This window comes from Panulirus ornatus, chromosome 54 (assembly GCF_036320965.1).
Source record: "Panulirus ornatus isolate Po-2019 chromosome 54, ASM3632096v1, whole genome shotgun sequence".
Lineage (NCBI taxonomy): Eukaryota > Metazoa > Arthropoda > Malacostraca > Decapoda > Palinuridae > Panulirus > Panulirus ornatus.
The window spans coordinates 6,043,751-6,061,326 of record NC_092277.1 but is presented as its reverse complement, the minus strand read 5'-3'; the positions used below and the strand labels follow the sequence as shown (position 1 = coordinate 6,061,326).

At 46.1% G+C, this 17,576-nt stretch overlaps 1 protein-coding gene across 1 annotated transcript in view; it reads right to left on the bottom strand.

Moving 5' to 3' along the window:
• Positions 1-6,924: 6,924 nt before the first annotated feature.
• LOC139765345 (uncharacterized) overlaps positions 6,925-17,576 on the bottom strand; it is a 48,814-nt gene continuing 38,162 nt past the window's right edge. Inside the window, exon 2 of the mRNA XM_071692723.1 lies at positions 6,925-7,608. Coding sequence (XP_071548824.1) covers positions 6,925-7,608 — 684 coding nt within the window. The remainder of the gene's footprint in view (positions 7,609-17,576) is intronic.

Sequence of the window (17,576 nt, the reverse complement as noted above, 5' to 3'; positions counted from 1 at the left end):
GGTTGAGGGTCAAGTCAATTGGGAGGTAAGTTTAAATGGAAAAAAACTGAAGGAAGTAAAGTGTTTTAGATATCTGGGAGTGGATCTGGCAGCGGATGGAACCATGGAAGCGGAAGTGAATCATAGGGTGGGGGAGGGGGCGAAAATTCTGGGAGCCTTGAAGAATGTTTGGAAGTCGAGAACATTATCTCGGAAAGCAAAAATGGGTATGTTTGAAGGAATAGTGGTTCCAACAATGTTGTATGGTTGCGAGGCGTGGGCTATGGATAGAGTTGTGCACAGGAGGGTGGATGTGCTGGAAATGAGATGTTTGAGGACAATATGTAGTGTGAGGTGGTTTGATCGAGTAAATAATGTAAGGGTGAGAGAGATGTGTGGAAATAAAAAGAGTGTGGTTGAGAGAGCAGAAGAGGGTGTTTTGAAATGGTTTGGTCACATAGAGAGAATGAGTGAGGAAAGATTGACCAAGAGGATATATGTGTCAGAGGTGGAGGGAACGAGGAGAAGTGGGAGACCAAATTGGAGGTGGAAAGATGGAGTGAAAAAGATTTTGAGTGATCGGGGCATGAACGTACAGGAGGGTGAAAGGCGTGCAAGGAATAGAGTGAATTGGAACGATGTGGTAAACTGGGGTCGACGTGCTGTCATTGGATTGAACCAGGGCATGTGAAGCGTCTGTGGTAAACCATGGAAAGTTGTGTGGGGCCTGGATGTGGAAAGGGAGCTGTGGTTTCGGTGCATTATTACATGACAGCTAGAGACTGAGTGTGAATGAATGCGGCCTTTGGTGTCTTTTCCTAGCGCTACCTCGCACACATGAGGGGGGAGGGGGTTGTTATTCCATGTGTGGCGAGGTGGCGATGGGAACAAATAAAGGCAGACAGTATGAACTATGTACATGTGTATATATGTATATGTCTGTGTGTGTATATATATGTGTACATTGAGATGTATAGGTATGTATATTTGCGTATGTGGACGTGTATGTATATACATGTGTATGCGGGCGGGTTGGGCCATTCTTTCGTCTGTTTCCTTGCGCTACCTCGGTAACGCGGGAGACAGCGACACAGCAAAATAAATAAATAAATATAGTATATATATATATATATATATATATATATATATATATATATATATATATATATATATATATATATATATATATATATATATCATCTTATTTTATTTTACTTTGGCGCTGTCTCCCGCGTTAGCGAGGTAGCCCAAGGAAACAGACGCAAGAATGGCTCAACCTATCCACATACACATGTATATACATACACGTCCACACACGCAAATATACATACCTATACATCTCAACGCATACATATATATATACACGCACAGACATATACATATATACACATGTACATAATTCATACTGTCTGCCTTTATTCATTCCCATCGCTACCCCGCCACACACGAAATAACAACCCCCTCCCCCCTCATGTGCGCGAGGTAGCTCTAGGAAAAGATAACAAAGGTCACATTCGTTCACACTCAGTCTTTAGCTGTCATGTAATAATGCACCGAAACCACAGCTCCCTTTCCACATCCAGGCCCCACAAAAGTTTCCATGGTTTACCCCAGACGCTTCACATGCCCTGGTTCAATCCATTGACAGCATGTTGACCCCGGTATACCACATCGTTCCAATTCACTATTCCTTGCACGCCTTTCACCCTCCTGCATGTTCAGGACCCGATCACTCAAAATCTTTTTCACTCCATCCTTCCACATCCAATTTGGTCATCCACTTCTCGTTCCCTCCACCTCTGACACATATATCCTCTTGGTCAATCTTTCCTCACTCATTCTCTCCATGTGACCAAACCATTTGAAAACACCCTCTTCTGCTCTCTCAACCACGCTCTTTTTATTTCCACACATCTCTCTTACCATATTATTACTTACTCGATCAAACCACCTCACATCACATATTGTCCTCAAACATCTCATTTCCAGCACATTCACCCTCCTGCGCACAACTCTATCTATAGCCCACGCCTCGCTACCATATAACATTGTTGGAACCACTATTCCTTCAAACATACCCATTTTTGCTTTCCGAGATAATGTTCTCGACTTCAACACATTCCTCAACGCTCCCAGAAATTTCGCCCCCTCCCCCACCCTATGATTCACTTCCGCTTCCATGTTTCCATCCGTTGTCAAATCCACTCCCAGATATCTAAAACAATTAACTTCCTACAGTTTTTCTCCATTCAAACTTACCTCCCAACTGACTTATCCCTCAACCCTACTCATAACCTTACTGCATACTTGCCCCTCTTTCCAAAACTTTTGCATTCACCTCCCTAACAACTCCATCCATAAACAAATTAAACAACCATGGAGACATCACACACCCCTGCCGCAAACCAACATTCACTGAGAACCAATCATTTTCCTCTCTTCCTACACTTACACAAGCCTTACATCCTCGATAAAAACTTTTCACTGCTTCTAACAACTTGCCTCCCACACCATATATTCTTAATACCTTCCACAGAGCATCTCTATCAACTCTATCATATGCCTTCTCCAGATCCACAGATGCTACATGCAAATCCATTTGCTTTTCTAAGTATTTCTCACATACATTCTTAAAAGCAAACACCTGATCCACACATCCTCTACCACTTCTGAAACCACACTGCTCTTCCCCAATCTGATGATCTGTACATGCCTTCACTCTCTCAATCAATATCCTCCCATATAATTTTCCAGGAATACTCAACAAACTTATACCTCTGTAATTTGAGCACTCACTCTTATCCCCTTTGCCTTTGTACAATGACACTATGCAAGCATTCCGTCCAATCCTCAGGCACCTCACCATGAGTCATACATACATTAAATAACCTTACGAACCAGTCAACAATACAGTCACCCCCTTTTTTAAATAAATTCCACTGCAATACCATCCAAACCCGCTGCCTTACCGGCTTTCATCTTCCGCAAAGCTTTTACTACCTCTTCTCTGTTTACCACATTATTCTCCCTAACCCTCTCACTTTGCACACCACCTTGACCAAAACACCCTATATCTGCCACTCTATCATCAAACACATTCAACAAACCCTCAAAATACTCACTCCATCTCCTTCTCACATCACCACTACTTGTTATCACCTCCCCATTAGCCCCCTTCACTGAAGTTCCCATTTGTTACCTTTGTCTTACGCACTTTATTTACCTCCTTCCAAAACATCTTTTCATTCTCCCTAAAATTTAATGATACTCTCTCACCCCAACTCTCATTTGCCCTCTTTTTCACCTCTTGCACCTTTCTCTTGACCTCCTGCCTCTTTCTTTTATACATCTCCCAGTCATTTGCATTATTTCCCTGCAAAAATCGTCCAAATGCCTCTCTCTTCTCTTTCACTAATAATCTTACTTCTTCATCCCACCACTCACTACCCTTTCTAATCTGCCCACCTCCCATGCTTCTCATGCCACAAGCATCTTTTGCGCAAGCCATCACTGTTTCTCTAAATACGTCCCATTCTTCCCCCACTCCCCTTACGTCCCCTTGAGCGTGTGATCAAGTATATTCCCATGAGTCCAGGAAAAATGAAACACGATAAGTTCCCAAGTGCACTTTCGTGTAATATTCACACCATCAGGGGAGAATCATGAAAGAAATATAACAGTCAGTTGATATACAACGAAGAGACGTAGCTAGGACGCCATTTGGTAAACAAGTGACTACCTGAATGTAGGTCGGGTGAGTTCGAGTCTGGCAATAAGCGTATAGTAAACTTATTATGTGGACTAGAAGGGGAACACTTTACACATTTTATCAACAGTAAAGCCATCCGATTTGTATAGACCTTCATTAATACAGATTGAATAGCTTTATTGTTGATAAAATTTGTAAACAGTTTCTCTTCTTGTCTACATAACAAGTTTACGATACGCTTGTTGCCAGACTCGAACGCAGTCTGAGGTAAATATGGGTATGTGCAAATCGCGGTACCTTCGCTCTGGTGAACATCTTGCCAAGTGACCCGAAAGTGTCAGTATCATCTACCTCCATACGATAGCTTTCGAGTTTCGAAATATCTGTTTCCGTGATATATACAAAGTATTTCAGTGAAAGTATGGATGAAGGGCACATACTAAGAGAAGGTGGAGGGAAGTATACAGCGTACAGTGGGTACAATACATCGACGTACGAGGATGAAAGGTGGGTCCGGGTGAGGCCCATAGACCCTAAGGGTCCCTTTCCCGCCAGGAGGATGGGGTATATTACTGCAGGAAGAGGACTTACAAACATATTACTAATATATTCCATTATCATATAATGAAGCAGAAAGTTATTCCCACTGATAGACATTGAGACATAAGGTTTTGCTACTAATATACACTAGTATTACCACTAACTTATAGTGAAACAGGAAGATCTGGACTTGTGAAAGATAGTGAAACATAAAGGTTTCAACAGTAATATGGAATGATACATCGAGATTTACCATTATTACAGACAAACATGAAGGATTTTTGTTAATTGGGAAGATAAAAAGAAGGGTTTATCATTTATTCAAGTGAGACATACAGGTTTAATCAGTGACACTGAAGGAAATGTGAAGGGCTTACCAATGAAATACAGTGAAACATGGAAGATTCATCAGTAATGTCAAATGAAATGTGAAAGCCTTCCAGTAATCCAAGGTGAAATGATAAGTGTTTACCAGTATGGTACAGTGAAACGTGTAACTGTACATCTCCCCTACGGATTCAGGGCTATGGAAATACTGCAGTTTCTGTTATGAATACATTTAGGTCATTTTAGTTATGTGCTTCTGAGTTTGCTGCGATCCTTGATCATCTGTTTCCTCGACATCTAAAAACCCCTTAAACCTTCCCCTTCTCTTGGAAGCATGTCTTGGTGCTGCCCATACCCTGTGAGAGGAGACCTGGCTAACGTTTGTAACGTTCCTCCAGTCACTCTCATTTCTGTCCCCAGTGTGACTGAAATTTTCCTAAACTCAAATTTTCTTATAAACTTAAGAATGTCATTATCTTCTCTCAGATGACCAATAAGGCTCACGATGGTACTGGCCACATTCTATGTAAACAAGGTATGTTCAATTCTTTTTTGTTCAGGATTGTGGAAAAACAAAAATATTCTTGCTGACGAAGGTGAATGGTGGTGTCTGGAAACCTTTGCGAGGACAGCGCCTCGATCTGAAGGCCCTGAAGTCTCATCAGATGAAATATAATCCTTTCAGACTTTTCCGTCCAGTAAACTGTATGAAAGACGACCATCCCTTCTGCCTTCACGCCGTTACGTTGAATACAACGTGACGTTATCATGCACGATGGAGGAGGCCGCTCGGAAACATTCATAAATTCTTCGGGCAAGAGCAACACAGAGCGGATGCTCTGTCAGTTATCTTCGGCCATGGATGGCTCAGTATGTGGGACACCAGCGGTGTTACCGGGTGATCAGGTCGTATATTACACATGAAATATGAATGTTTTGCAGGAAAACCCGAGAGACATGTGTGACATTAAGGTGGGAGCTGGTCTGTGTACGACACTGGCGTTGAACAGTGGTTGTGAGGGGTTTACGTAGCTCTCTCTCTCTCTCTCTCTCTCTCTCTCTCTCTCTCTCTCTCTCTCTCTCTCTCTCTCTCTCTCTCTCTCTTCCCCCGTTTTCGGAAGCATGACTGAAGTGATCTAGCCGTACGTACGTACGTAGTTAGTTATGAGAGAGGTAATGAGATTTGTTGATGAAGGCGCTGGTGTAGTGACAGGACGCCCTAATCTTTACCTGTCTGGATCCTCGCAGGTAAAGTGAATAGGTCGAATGTGACCAGGATAGTGAAGGGCAAGAGCCAGTCATGGGAGGAATATAGAGAAGAGGAGGAATGGGATGACCATGTAGGAGGATGACCATGTAGGAGAGAGACAGGTGAGCAGGTTAGGTGTAGGAAATGAAACTGGAAAACAGCAACTTGGTATATAAGAATACTTGAAAAAATGCAGAGAAGGCAAAGGCTGGAGGGGAACTACCGAACCCAAAGAGCAGAAGTGAACAAAGAATATATAGGTAAACATAAAAAATTAGTGAGAACAAACAATAGAACGAGCAGTAAACAAGCAATACATCAGAAAAGAATCAGAACACAGAACAAAGACACGAGAATGTAGTAACAGAAAACGGAACAAGGAAGATGAAATACAGGGATGAGGCGGTAGCCAGAGGGAACGGGATGGGGGGAGGCAACACTGGGACCAGGTCCTGGTGACACACACTAGAGTTACCATCACTCCTCGTCGTCAGGTCTTGGTGACACTCTCTCTCTCTCTCTCTCTCTCTCTCTCTCTCTCTCTCTCTCTCTCTCTCTCTCTCTCTCTCTCTCTCTCTCTCTCTCTCTCTCTCTCTCTCTCCGTAACTGTGAAAAAATCCTTTTTTGACCAAGCGAGACAGAAGACACCGTCAGATGTGCAGACGTGACAACAACGTCAGGAGGTGTACACACCCAGCAGCGGGGCCATCTTGACCTTCTGAGACATGGAGAGAAATCTAAGTTCAGCAAATATTAGATTATACAATTTATATATATATATATATGTATATGTATATATAATATATGGAAAGGTAACTGACGGAATGTATCAAACCTCACTTTTGAGTAAGGGATTCCCTTCGTCGCCACCACAAGTACATACCTTCAACATGGGTTCACGTGAAGAAGACGGAAGATAATGATGATGATGATGACACGTCACACATCAACCTGCTGGCAACTTGGTTCTCCTAACCCGCTTAGCTGGACGACCCTTACGCTGTCGCCACGCTCGTTCCTTCACCTTCTCTATACCGGCTTTTATATCAGCCAGCGATGGTCGCCTTGCCGGGTCACGGACTTCCACAAGTTTTTGCAGTTCTTTGAGGTGTCGCTTTACCTATTCTTTTTCGACGTAACTTTGAATATCATTGAATAAAAAGCCGAGGGAGAACACGTCACTGGCAGGTGAGAGGGGTTCACGGTTCACGGATTCAGGGGACATCCAAGGTTTCCCTCCTTCACCCACCAGTTTTAGAATTTCTCCTTCCATCGTGCTCAGGCCGAAGTCAACGAAATAGAAGGACACGCCACCGACGTAGGTCACAGTGATGTCAATTTTAATATCACTGTGTATGACGCCTGCTTCGTGGATCTCTTCCAGTAGGTCTAGAATGGAGATGACAGAGTCGACAATATCTTTTTCTGACCGGGTCTGTAGATACTTCTCATAAGGACTGCCGACGAAGGACATGATAATCCTGGCAGGTACTTGGGACAGGCCGTACAAGAAAGGAGCCCCTCCGGCTCCCTTTAGGTGACATAGGATTTCGGCCTCATCCAGTAAATTGAACAAGTCGTGTTCATCATGAAGGGTTTTACTAACACTCTTCTCCCCATTGAATAATACTTGGTGTATTATCCCATTGCCTCTTTCGTGCAACTTCTTGATAAATTTAATTTCATCAATTTCCTCCTGGATCAAGAAAACTGGATCTATCACTTGATCGTCTTCCTCGTCTGATTCATCGACACACTGTATTTCTGTCAGCTTCTGAACCTGGGTATCAACTTCAGTATTATCCTAAACATTAATATCAGATTGTTCATCATCCTGCATGTTCTCAACCTCATAGTCAGACTGCACATCATGCTGTACCGTGTCCTCAACCTCAACATCATTTTCTATCGTGTCCTCACTCTGCACATCATGCTGTACCGTGTCCTCAACCTGAACATCATTTTCTATCGTGTCCTCACTCTGCACATCATGCTGTACCGTGTCCTCAACCTCAACATCATTTTCTATCGTGTCCTCACTCTGCACATCATGCTGTACCGTGAAACCGGGAAACATGACCTCAGCACAGCTGTACCAACCCTCGGCCATGCAAGACACATGCTACGAGCTGCTGAGCTAACCCTCAGCCATGCTTGATCAAGCAACGACCAGCTGAACTTACCCTTGGGTCAGTTGATGGTCCTGGTGCCTGGGTCAGTAGATGGTCCTGGTGCCTGGGTCAGTTGGTGGTCCTGGTGCCTGGGTCAGTTGGTGGTCCTGGTGCGTGGGTCAGTAGATGGTCCTGGTGCCTGGGTCAGTTGATGGTCCTGGTGCCTGGGTCAGTTGATGGTCCTGGTGCCTGGGTCAGTTGATGGTCCTGGTGCCTGGGTCAGTTGGTGGTCCTGGTGCCTGGCTCAGTTGATGGTCCTGGTGCCTGGGTCAGTTGGTGGTCCTGGTGCGTGGGTCAGTTGGTGGTCCTGGTGCCTGGGTCAGTTGGTGGTCCTGGTGCGTGGGTCAGTTGGTGGTCCTGGTGCCTGGGTCAGTTGGTGGTCTTGATATCTGGGTCAGTTGGTGGTCCTGGTGCCTGGGTCAGTTGGTGGTCCTGGTGCCTGGGTCAGTTGGTGGTCCTGGTGTCTGGGTCAGTTGGTGGTCCTGGTGCCTGGCTCAGTTGATGGTCCTGGTGCCTGGCTCAGTTGGTGGTCCTGGTGCCTGGGTCAGTTGGTGGTCCTGGTGCCTGGGTCAGTTGATGGTCCTGGTGCCTGGCTCAGTTGATGGTCCTGGTGCCTGGGGCAGTTGGTGGTCTTGATGTCTCGGTCAGTTGGTGGTCCTGGTGCCTGGGTCAGTTGATGGTCCTGGTGCCTGGGTCAGTTGGTGGTCTTGATGTCTGGGTCAGTTGATGGTCCTGGTGCCTGGGTCAGTTGGTGGTCTTGATGTCTGGGTCAGTTGGTGGTCCTGGTGCCTGGGTCAGTTGGTGGTCCTGGTGCCTAGGTCAGTTGATGGTCCTGGTGCCTGGGTCAGTTGATGGTCCTGGTGCCTGGGTCAGTTGGGGGTCTTGATGTCTGGGTCAGTTGATGGTCCTGGTGCCTGGGTCAGTTGATGGTCCTGGTGCCTGGGTCAGTTGGTGGTCCTGGTGCCTGTGTCAGTTGATGGTCTTGATGTCTGGGTCAGTTGGTGGTCCTGGTGCCTGGGTCAGTTGGTGGTCCTGGTGCCTGGGTCAGTTGATGGTCCTGGTGCCTGGGTCATTTGATGGACCTGGTGCCTGGGTCAGTTGGTGGTCCTGGTGCCTGGGTCAGTTGGTGGTCCTGGTGCCTGGGTCAGTTGGTGGTCCTGGTGCCTGGGTAAGATGATGGTCCTGGTGCCTGGGTTAGTTGGTGGTCCTTGCCCCTGGGTCAGTTGGTGGTCCTGGTGCCTGGGTCAGTTGGTGGTCCTGGTGCCTGGGTCAATTGGTGGTCCTTGCCCCTGGGTCAGTTGATGGTCCTGGTGCCTGGGTCAGTTGGTGGTCTTGATATCTGGGTCAGTTGATGGTCCTGGTGCCTGGGTCAGTAGATGGTCCTGGTGCCTGGGTCAGTTGATGGTCCTGGTGCCTGGGTCAGTTGGTGGTCCTGGTGCCTGGGTCAGTTGGTGGTCTTGATGTCTGGGTCAGATGATGGTCCTGGTGCCTGGCTCAGTTGATGGTCCTGGTGCCTGGGTCAGTTGGTGGTCCTAGTGCCTGGGTCAGTTGGTGGTCCTGGTGTCTGGGTCAGTTGGTGGTCCTGGGGCCTGGGTCAGTTGGTGGTCTTGATGTCTGGGTCAGTTGATGGTCCTGGTGCCTGGGTCAGTTGGTGGTCTTGATGTCTGGGTCAGTTGATGGTCTTGATGTCTGGGTCAGTTGGTGGTCCTGGTGCCTGGCTCAGTTGATGGTCCTGGTGCCTGGGTCAGTTGGTGGTCCTGGTGCCTGGGTCAGTTGGTGGTCTTGATGTCTGGGTCAGTTGGTGGTCCTGGTGCCTGGGTCAGTTGATGGTCCTGGTGCCTGGGTCAGTTGGTGGTCCTGGTGCCTGGGTCAGTTGGTGGTCCTGGTGCCTGGGTCAGTTGGTGGTCCTGGTGCCTGGCTCAGTTGGTGGTCCTGGTGCCTGGGTCAGTTGGTGGTCCTGGTGCCTGGGTCAGTTGATGGTCCTGGTGCCTGGCTCAGTTGATGGTCCTGGTGCCTGGGTCAGTTGGTGGTCTGGTGTCTCGGGTCAGTTGGTGGTCCTGGTGCCTGGGTCAGTTGATGGTCCTGGTGCCTGGGTCAGTTGGTGGTCTGGTGCTGGGTCAGTTGATGGTCCTGGTGCCTGGGTCAGTTGGTGGTCTGGTGTCTGGGTCAGTTGGTGGTCCTGGTGCCTGGGTCAGTTGGTGGTCCTGGTGCCTGGGTCAGTTGGTGGTCCTGGTGCCTGGGTCAGTTGGTGGTCCTGGTGCCTGGGTCAGTTGGTGGTCCTGGTGTCTGGGTCAGTTGGTGGTCCTGGTGCCTGGGTCAGTTGGTGGTCCTGGTGCCTGGGTCAGTTGGTGGTCCTGGTGCCTGGGTCAGTTGGTGGTCCTGGTGCCTGGGTCAGTTGGTGGTCCTGGTGCCTGGGTCAGTTGGTGGTCCTGGTGCCTGGGTCAGTTGGTGGTCCTGGTGCCTGGGTCAGTTGGTGGTCCTGGTGCCTGGGTCAGTTGGTGGTCCTGGTGCCTGGGTCAGTTGGTGGTCCTGGTGCCTGGGTCAGTTGGTGGTCTGGTGTCTGGGTCAGTTGGTGGTGCTGGTGCCTGGGTCAGTTGGTGGTCTGGTGCCTGGGTCAGTTGGTGGTCCTGGTGCCTGGGTCAGTTGGTGGTCCTGGTGCCTGGGTCAGTTGGTGGTGCTGGTGCCTGGGTCAGTTGGTGGTCCTGGTGCCTGGGTCAGTTGGTGGTCCTGGTGCCTGGGTCAGTTGGTGGTCCTGGTGTCTGGGTCAGTTGGTGGTGCTGGTGTCTGGGTCAGTTGGTGGTCCTGGTGCCTGGGTCAGTTGGTGGTCCTGGTGCCTGGGTCAGTTGGTGGTCCTGGTGCCTGGGTCAGTTGGTGGTCCTGGTGCCTGGGTCAGTTGGTGGTCCTGGTGCCTGGGTCAGTTGGTGGTCCTGGTGCCTGGGTCAGTTGGTGGTCCTGGTGCCTGGGTCAGTTGATGGTCCTGGTGCCTGGGTCAGTTGATGGTCCTGGTACCTGGATCAGTTGGTGGTCCTGGTGTATGGGTCAGTTGATGGTCCTGGTGCCTAGGAAAGAATACTTCCCACGCATTCCTCACGTGTCGTAGAAGGCGACTAAAGGGAGCGGGAGCGGGAGCGGTGGGCTAGAAACCCTACCCTCCTTGTATTTTGACTTTCTAAAAGGGGAAACAGAAGAAGGAGTCACGCGGGGAGTGCTCATCCTACTCGAAGGCTTAGATTGGGGTGTCTAAATGTGTGTGGATGTAACGAAGATGAGAAAAAAGGAGAGATACGTAATATGTTTGAGGAAAGGAACCTGGATGTTTTGACTCTGAGTGAAACGAAGCTCAAGGGTAAAGGGGAAGAGTGGTTTGGGAATGTCTTGGGAGTAAAGTCAGGGGTTAGTGAGAGGACAAGAGCAAGGGAAGGAGTAACACTACTCCTGAAACAGTAGTGGTGGGAGTATGTGATAGAGTGTAAGAAAGTAAACTCTAGATTGATATGGGTAAAATTGAAAGTTGATGGAGAGAGATTGGTGATTATTGGTGCATATGCACCTGGGCATGAGAAGAAAGATCATGAGAGGCAAGTATTTTGGGAGCAGCTGAATGAATGTGTTATTAGTTTTGATGCACGAGACCGGGTTATAGTGATGGGTGATTTGAATGCAAAGGTGAGTAATGTGGCAGTTGAGGGAATAATTGGTATATATGGGGTGTCCAGTGTTGTAAATGGAAATGGTGAAGAGCTTGTAGATTTATGTGCTGAAAAAGGACTGGTGATTGGGAATACCTGGTTTAAAAAAAGAGATATACATAAATATACGTATGTAAGTAGGAGAGATGGCCAGAGAGCATTATTGGATTACGTGTTAATCGATAGGCATGCGAGAGAAAGACTTTTGGATGTAAATGTGCTGAGAGGTGCAACTGGAGGTATGTCTGATCATTATCTTGTGGAGGCGAATGTGAAGATTTGTAGACGTTTTCAGAAAAGAGGGGAGAATTTTGGGGTAAAGAGAGTGGTGAGAGAAAGTGAGCTTGGGAAGGAGACTTGTGTGAGGAAGTACCAGGAGAGACTGAGTACAGAATGGAAAAAGGTGAGAACAAAGGAGATAAGGGGAGTGGGGAAGGAATGGGATGTATTTAGGTAAGCAGTGATGACTTGTGCAAAAGATACTTGTGGCATGAAAAGCGTGGGAGGTGGGTTGATTATAAAGGGTGATGAATGGTGGGATGAAGAGGTAAGATTATTAGTGAAAGAGAAGAGAGAGGCATTTGGACGGTTTTTGCAGGGAAAAAATGCAAATGAGTGGGAGATGTATAAAAGAAAGAGGCAGGAGGTCAAGAGAAAGGTGCAAGAGGTGAAAAAGAGGGCAAGTGAGGGTTGGGGTGAGAGAGTATCATTAAATTTTAGGGAGAATAAAAAGATGTTTTGAAAGGAGGTAAATAAAGTGCGTAAGAAAAGGAAACAAATGGAAACCTCAGTGAAGGGGGCTAATTGGGAGGTGATAACAAGTAGTGGTGATGTGAGAAGGAGATGGAGTGAGTATTTTGAAGGTTTGTTGAATGTGTTTGATGATAGAATGGCAGATACAGGGTATTTTGGTCGAGGTGGTGTGCAAAGTGAGAGGGTTAGGGAAAATGATTTGGTAAACAGAGAAGAGGTAGTAAAAGCTTTGTGAAATATGAAGGCCAGCAAAGCAGCAGTGTTCGATGGTATTGCTGTGGAATCTATTAAAAAAGGGGGTGACTGTATTGTTGACTGGTTGGTAAGGTTATTTAATGTATGTATGACTCATGGTGAGGTGCCTGAGGATTGGCGGAATGTCTGCATAGTGCCATTGTACAAAGGCAAAAAGGACGAAGGTGAGTGCTCAAATTACAGAGGTATAAGTTTTTTGAGTATTCCTGGGAAATGATATGAAAGGGTATTGATTGAGAGGGTGAAGGCATGTACAGAGCACCAGATTGGAGAAGAGCAGTGTGGTTTCAGAAGTGGTAGAGGATGTGTGTATAAGGCGTTTGCTTTGAAGAATGTATGTGAGAAATACTTAGAAAAGCAAATGGATTTGTATGTAGCATTTATGGTACTGGAAAAGGCATATGATAGAGTTGATAGAGATGCTCTGTGGAAGGTATTAAGAATATATGGTGTGGGAGGCAAGTTGTTAGAAGCAGTGAAAAGTTTTTATCGAGGGTGTAAGGCATGTGTACGTGCAGGAAGAGAGGAAACTGATTGGTTCTCAGTCAATGTAGGTTTGCGGCAGGGGTGTGAGAGAGTTTTGGAGAGAGGGGCAAGTATGCAGTCTGTTGTGGATGAGAGAGCTTGGGAAGTGATTCAGTTGTTCGCTGATGATACAGCACTGGTGGCTGATTCATGTGAGAAACTGCAGAAGCTGGTGACTGAGTTTGGTAAAGTGTGTGAGAGAAGAAAGTTGAGAGTAAATGTGAATAAGAGCAAGGTTATTAGGTAGAGTAGGGTTGAGGGTCAAGTCAATTGGGAGGTAGGTTTGAATGGAGAAAAACTGGAGGAAGTAAAGTGTTTTAGATATCTTGGAGTGGATCTGGCAGTGCATGGAACCATGGAAGCGGAAGTTAATCATAGGGTGGAGGAGGGGGCGAAAGTTCTGGGAGCGTTGAAGAGTGTGTGGAAGACGAAAACATTATCTCGGAAAGCAAACATGGGTATGTTTGAAGAAATAGTGGTTCCAACAGTGTTGTATGGTTGCGAGGCGTGGGCTATGGATAGAGTTGTGCGCAGGAGGGTGGATGTGCTGGAAATGAGATATTTGAGGACAATATGTGGTGTGAGGCGGTTTGATCGAGAAAGTAATGTAAGGGTAAGAGAGATGTGTGGATATAAAAAGAGTGTGGTTGAGAGAACAGAGGAGGGTGTTTGAGATGGTTCGGTCACATGGAGAAAATGAGTGAGGATAGATTGAAGAAGAGGATATATGTGTCAGAGGTGGAGGGAACGAGGAAAAGTGGGAGACCAAATTGGAGGTGAAAGATGGAGTGAAAAAGATTTTGAGTGATCGGGGCTTGAACATGCAGGAGGGTGAAAGGTGTGCAAGGAAGAGTGAATTGGATCGATGTGGTATTATTGTTTTGCTTTTTATTTTGCTTTGTCGCTGTCTCCCGCGTTAGTGAGGTAGCGCAAGGAAACATACGAAAAATGGCCCAACCCACCCACATACACATGTATATACATTTACGTCCACACACGCAAATGTACATACCTATACATCTCAATGTACACATATATATACACACACAGACATATACATATATACACATGTACATAATTCATACTTTCTCCCTTTATTTATTCCCATCGCCACCTCGCGACATATGGAATAACAACCCCCTCCCCCCTCATATGTGCGAGGTAGCGCTAGGAAAAGACAACAAAGGCCCCATTCGTTCACACTCAGTCTCTAGCTGTCATGTAATAATGCACCGAAACCACAGCTCCCTTTCCACATCTAGGCTCCACAGAACTATCCATGGTTTACCCCAGACGCTTCACATGCCCTGGTTCAATCCATTGACAGCACGTCGACCCCAGTATACCACATCGTTCCAATTCACTCTATTCCGTGCACGCCTTTCACCCTCCTGCATGTTCAGGCCCCGATCACTCAAAATCTTTTTCACTCCATCTTTCCACCTCCAACTTGGTCTCCCACTTCTCCTCGTTCCCTCCACCTCCGACACATATATCCTCTTGGTCAATCTTTCCTCACTCACTCTCTCCATGTGACCAAACCATTTCAAAAACTCTCTTCTGCTCTCTCAACTACGCTCTTTTTATTTCCACACATCTCTCTTACCCTTACATTACGCACTCGATCAAACCACCTCACACCACATATTGTCCTCAAACATCTCATTTCCAGCACATCCACCCTCCTGCGCACAACTCTATCTATAGCCCACGCCTCGCATTCATGCAACATTGTTGGAACCACAATTCCTTCAAACATACCCATTTTTGCTTTCCGAGATAATGTTCTCGACTTCCAAACATTTTTCGAGGCTCCCAGAACTTTCGCCCCCTCCCCCACCCTATAATTCACTTCCGCTTCCATGGTTCCATCCGCTGCCATATCCACTCCCAGATATCTAAAACACTTTACTTCCTCCAGTTTTTCTCCATTTAAACTTTCCTCCCAATTGACTTGACCCTCAACCCTACTGTACCTAATAACCTTGATCTTATTCACATTTACTCTTAACTTTCTTCTTTCACACACTTTACCAAACTCAGTCACCTGCTTCTGCAGTTTCTCACATGAATCAGCCACCAGTGCTGTATCATCAGCGAACAACAACTGACTCACTTCCCAAGCTCTCTCATCCACAACAGACTGCATACTTGCCCCTCTTTCCAAAACTCTTGCATTCACCTCCCTAACAACCCCATCCGTAAACAAATTAAACAACCATGAAGACACCACACACCCCTGCCGCAAACCTACATTCACTGAGAACCAATCACTTCCCTCTCTTCCTACACGTACACATGCCTTACACCCTCGATAAAAACTTTTCACTGCTTCTAACAACTTGCCTCCCACACCATATATTCTTAATACCTTCCACAGAGCATCTCTATCAACTCTATCATATGCCTTCTCCAGATCCATAAATGCTACATACAAATCCATTTGCTTTTCTAAGTAATTCTCACATAAATTCTTCAAAGCAAACACCTGATCCACACATCCTCTACCACTTCTGAAACCACACTGCTCTTCTCCAATCTGATGCTCTGTACATGCCTTCACCCTCTCAATCAATACCCTCCCATATAATTTACTAGGAATACTCAACAAACTTATACCTCTGTAATTTGAGCACTCACTCTTATCCCCTTTGCCTTTGTACATTGGCACTATGCAAGCATTCCGCCAATCCTCAGGCACCTCACCATGAATCATACATACATTAAACAACCTTACCAACCAGTCAACAATACAGTCACCACCTTTTTTAATAAATTCCACTGCAATACCATCCAAACCTGCTGACTTGGCGGCATTCACCTTCCGCAACGCTTTTATTACCTCTTCTCTGTTTACCAAATCATTTTCCCTAACCCTCTCACTTTGCACACCACCTCGACTAAAACACCCTATATCTGCCACTCTATCATCAAACACATTCAACAAAACTTCAAAATACTCACTCCATATCCTTCTCACATAACCACTACTAGTTTTCACCTCTCCATTTGCGCCGTTCACTGAAGTTCCCATTTGCTCCCTTGTCTTCCGCACTTTATTTACCTCCTTCCAAAACATCTTTTTATTCTCCCTAAAATCTAATGATACTCTCTCACCCCAACTCTCATTTGCCCTCTTTTTCACCTCTTGCATCTTTCTCTTGACCTCCTGCCTCTTTCTTTTATACATCTCCCACTCATTTGCATTTTTTCCCTGCAAAATTCGTCCAAATGCCTCTCTCTTCTCTTTCACTGATAATCTTACTTCTTCATCCCCCCACTCAATACCTTTTCTAATCAACCCACCTCCCACGCTTCTTATGCCACAAGCATCTTTTGCGCAAGTCATCACTACTTCCTTAAATACCTCCCATTCCTCCCCCACTTCCCTTACCCCCTTTGATATCACCTTTTTCCATTCTGTACTCAGTTTCTCCTGGTACTTCCTAACACAAGTCTCCTTCCCAAGCTCAGTTACTCTCACCACTCTCTTCACCCCAACATTCTCTCTTCTTTTCTGAAAACCCCTACAGATCTTCACCTTCGCCTCCACAAGATAATGATCAGACATCCCTCCAGTTGCACCTCTCACCACATTAACATCCAAAAGTCTCTCTTTCGAGCGTCTATCAATTAACACGTAATCCAATAACGCTCTGGCCATCTTTCCTACTTACATACGTATACTTATGTATATCTCGCTTTTTAGACCAGGTATTCCCAATCAACAGGTCTTTTTCAGCACACAAATCTACAAGCTCTTCACCATTTCCATTTACAACACTGAACACCCTATGTATACAAATTATTCCCTCAACTGCCACATTACTCACCTTTGCATTCAAATCACCCATCACTATAACCCGGTCTTGGGCATCAAAACCACTAACACACTCATTCAGCTGCTCCCAAACCACTTGCCTCTCATGATCTTTATTCTCATGCCCAGGTGCATATGCACCAATAATCACCCATCTCTCTCCATCATATATATATATATATATATATATATATATATATATATATATATATATATATATATCTTTTTTATTATACTTTGTCGCTGTCTTCCGCGTTAGCGAGGTAGCGCTAGAAAACAGAAGAAAAAATGGCCCAACCCACCCACATACACATGTATATGCATACACGTTCACACACGCACATATACATACTTATACATCTCAACGTATACATATATACACACACACAGACATATACATATATACACATGTACATAATTCATACTGTCTGCCCTTATTCATTCCCGCCGCAACCCCGCCCCACATGAAATGACAGCCCCCTCGCCCCGCATGTGCGCGAGGTAGCGCTAGGGAAAGTCAACAAAGGCCACATTCGTTCATACTCAGTCTCTAGCTGTC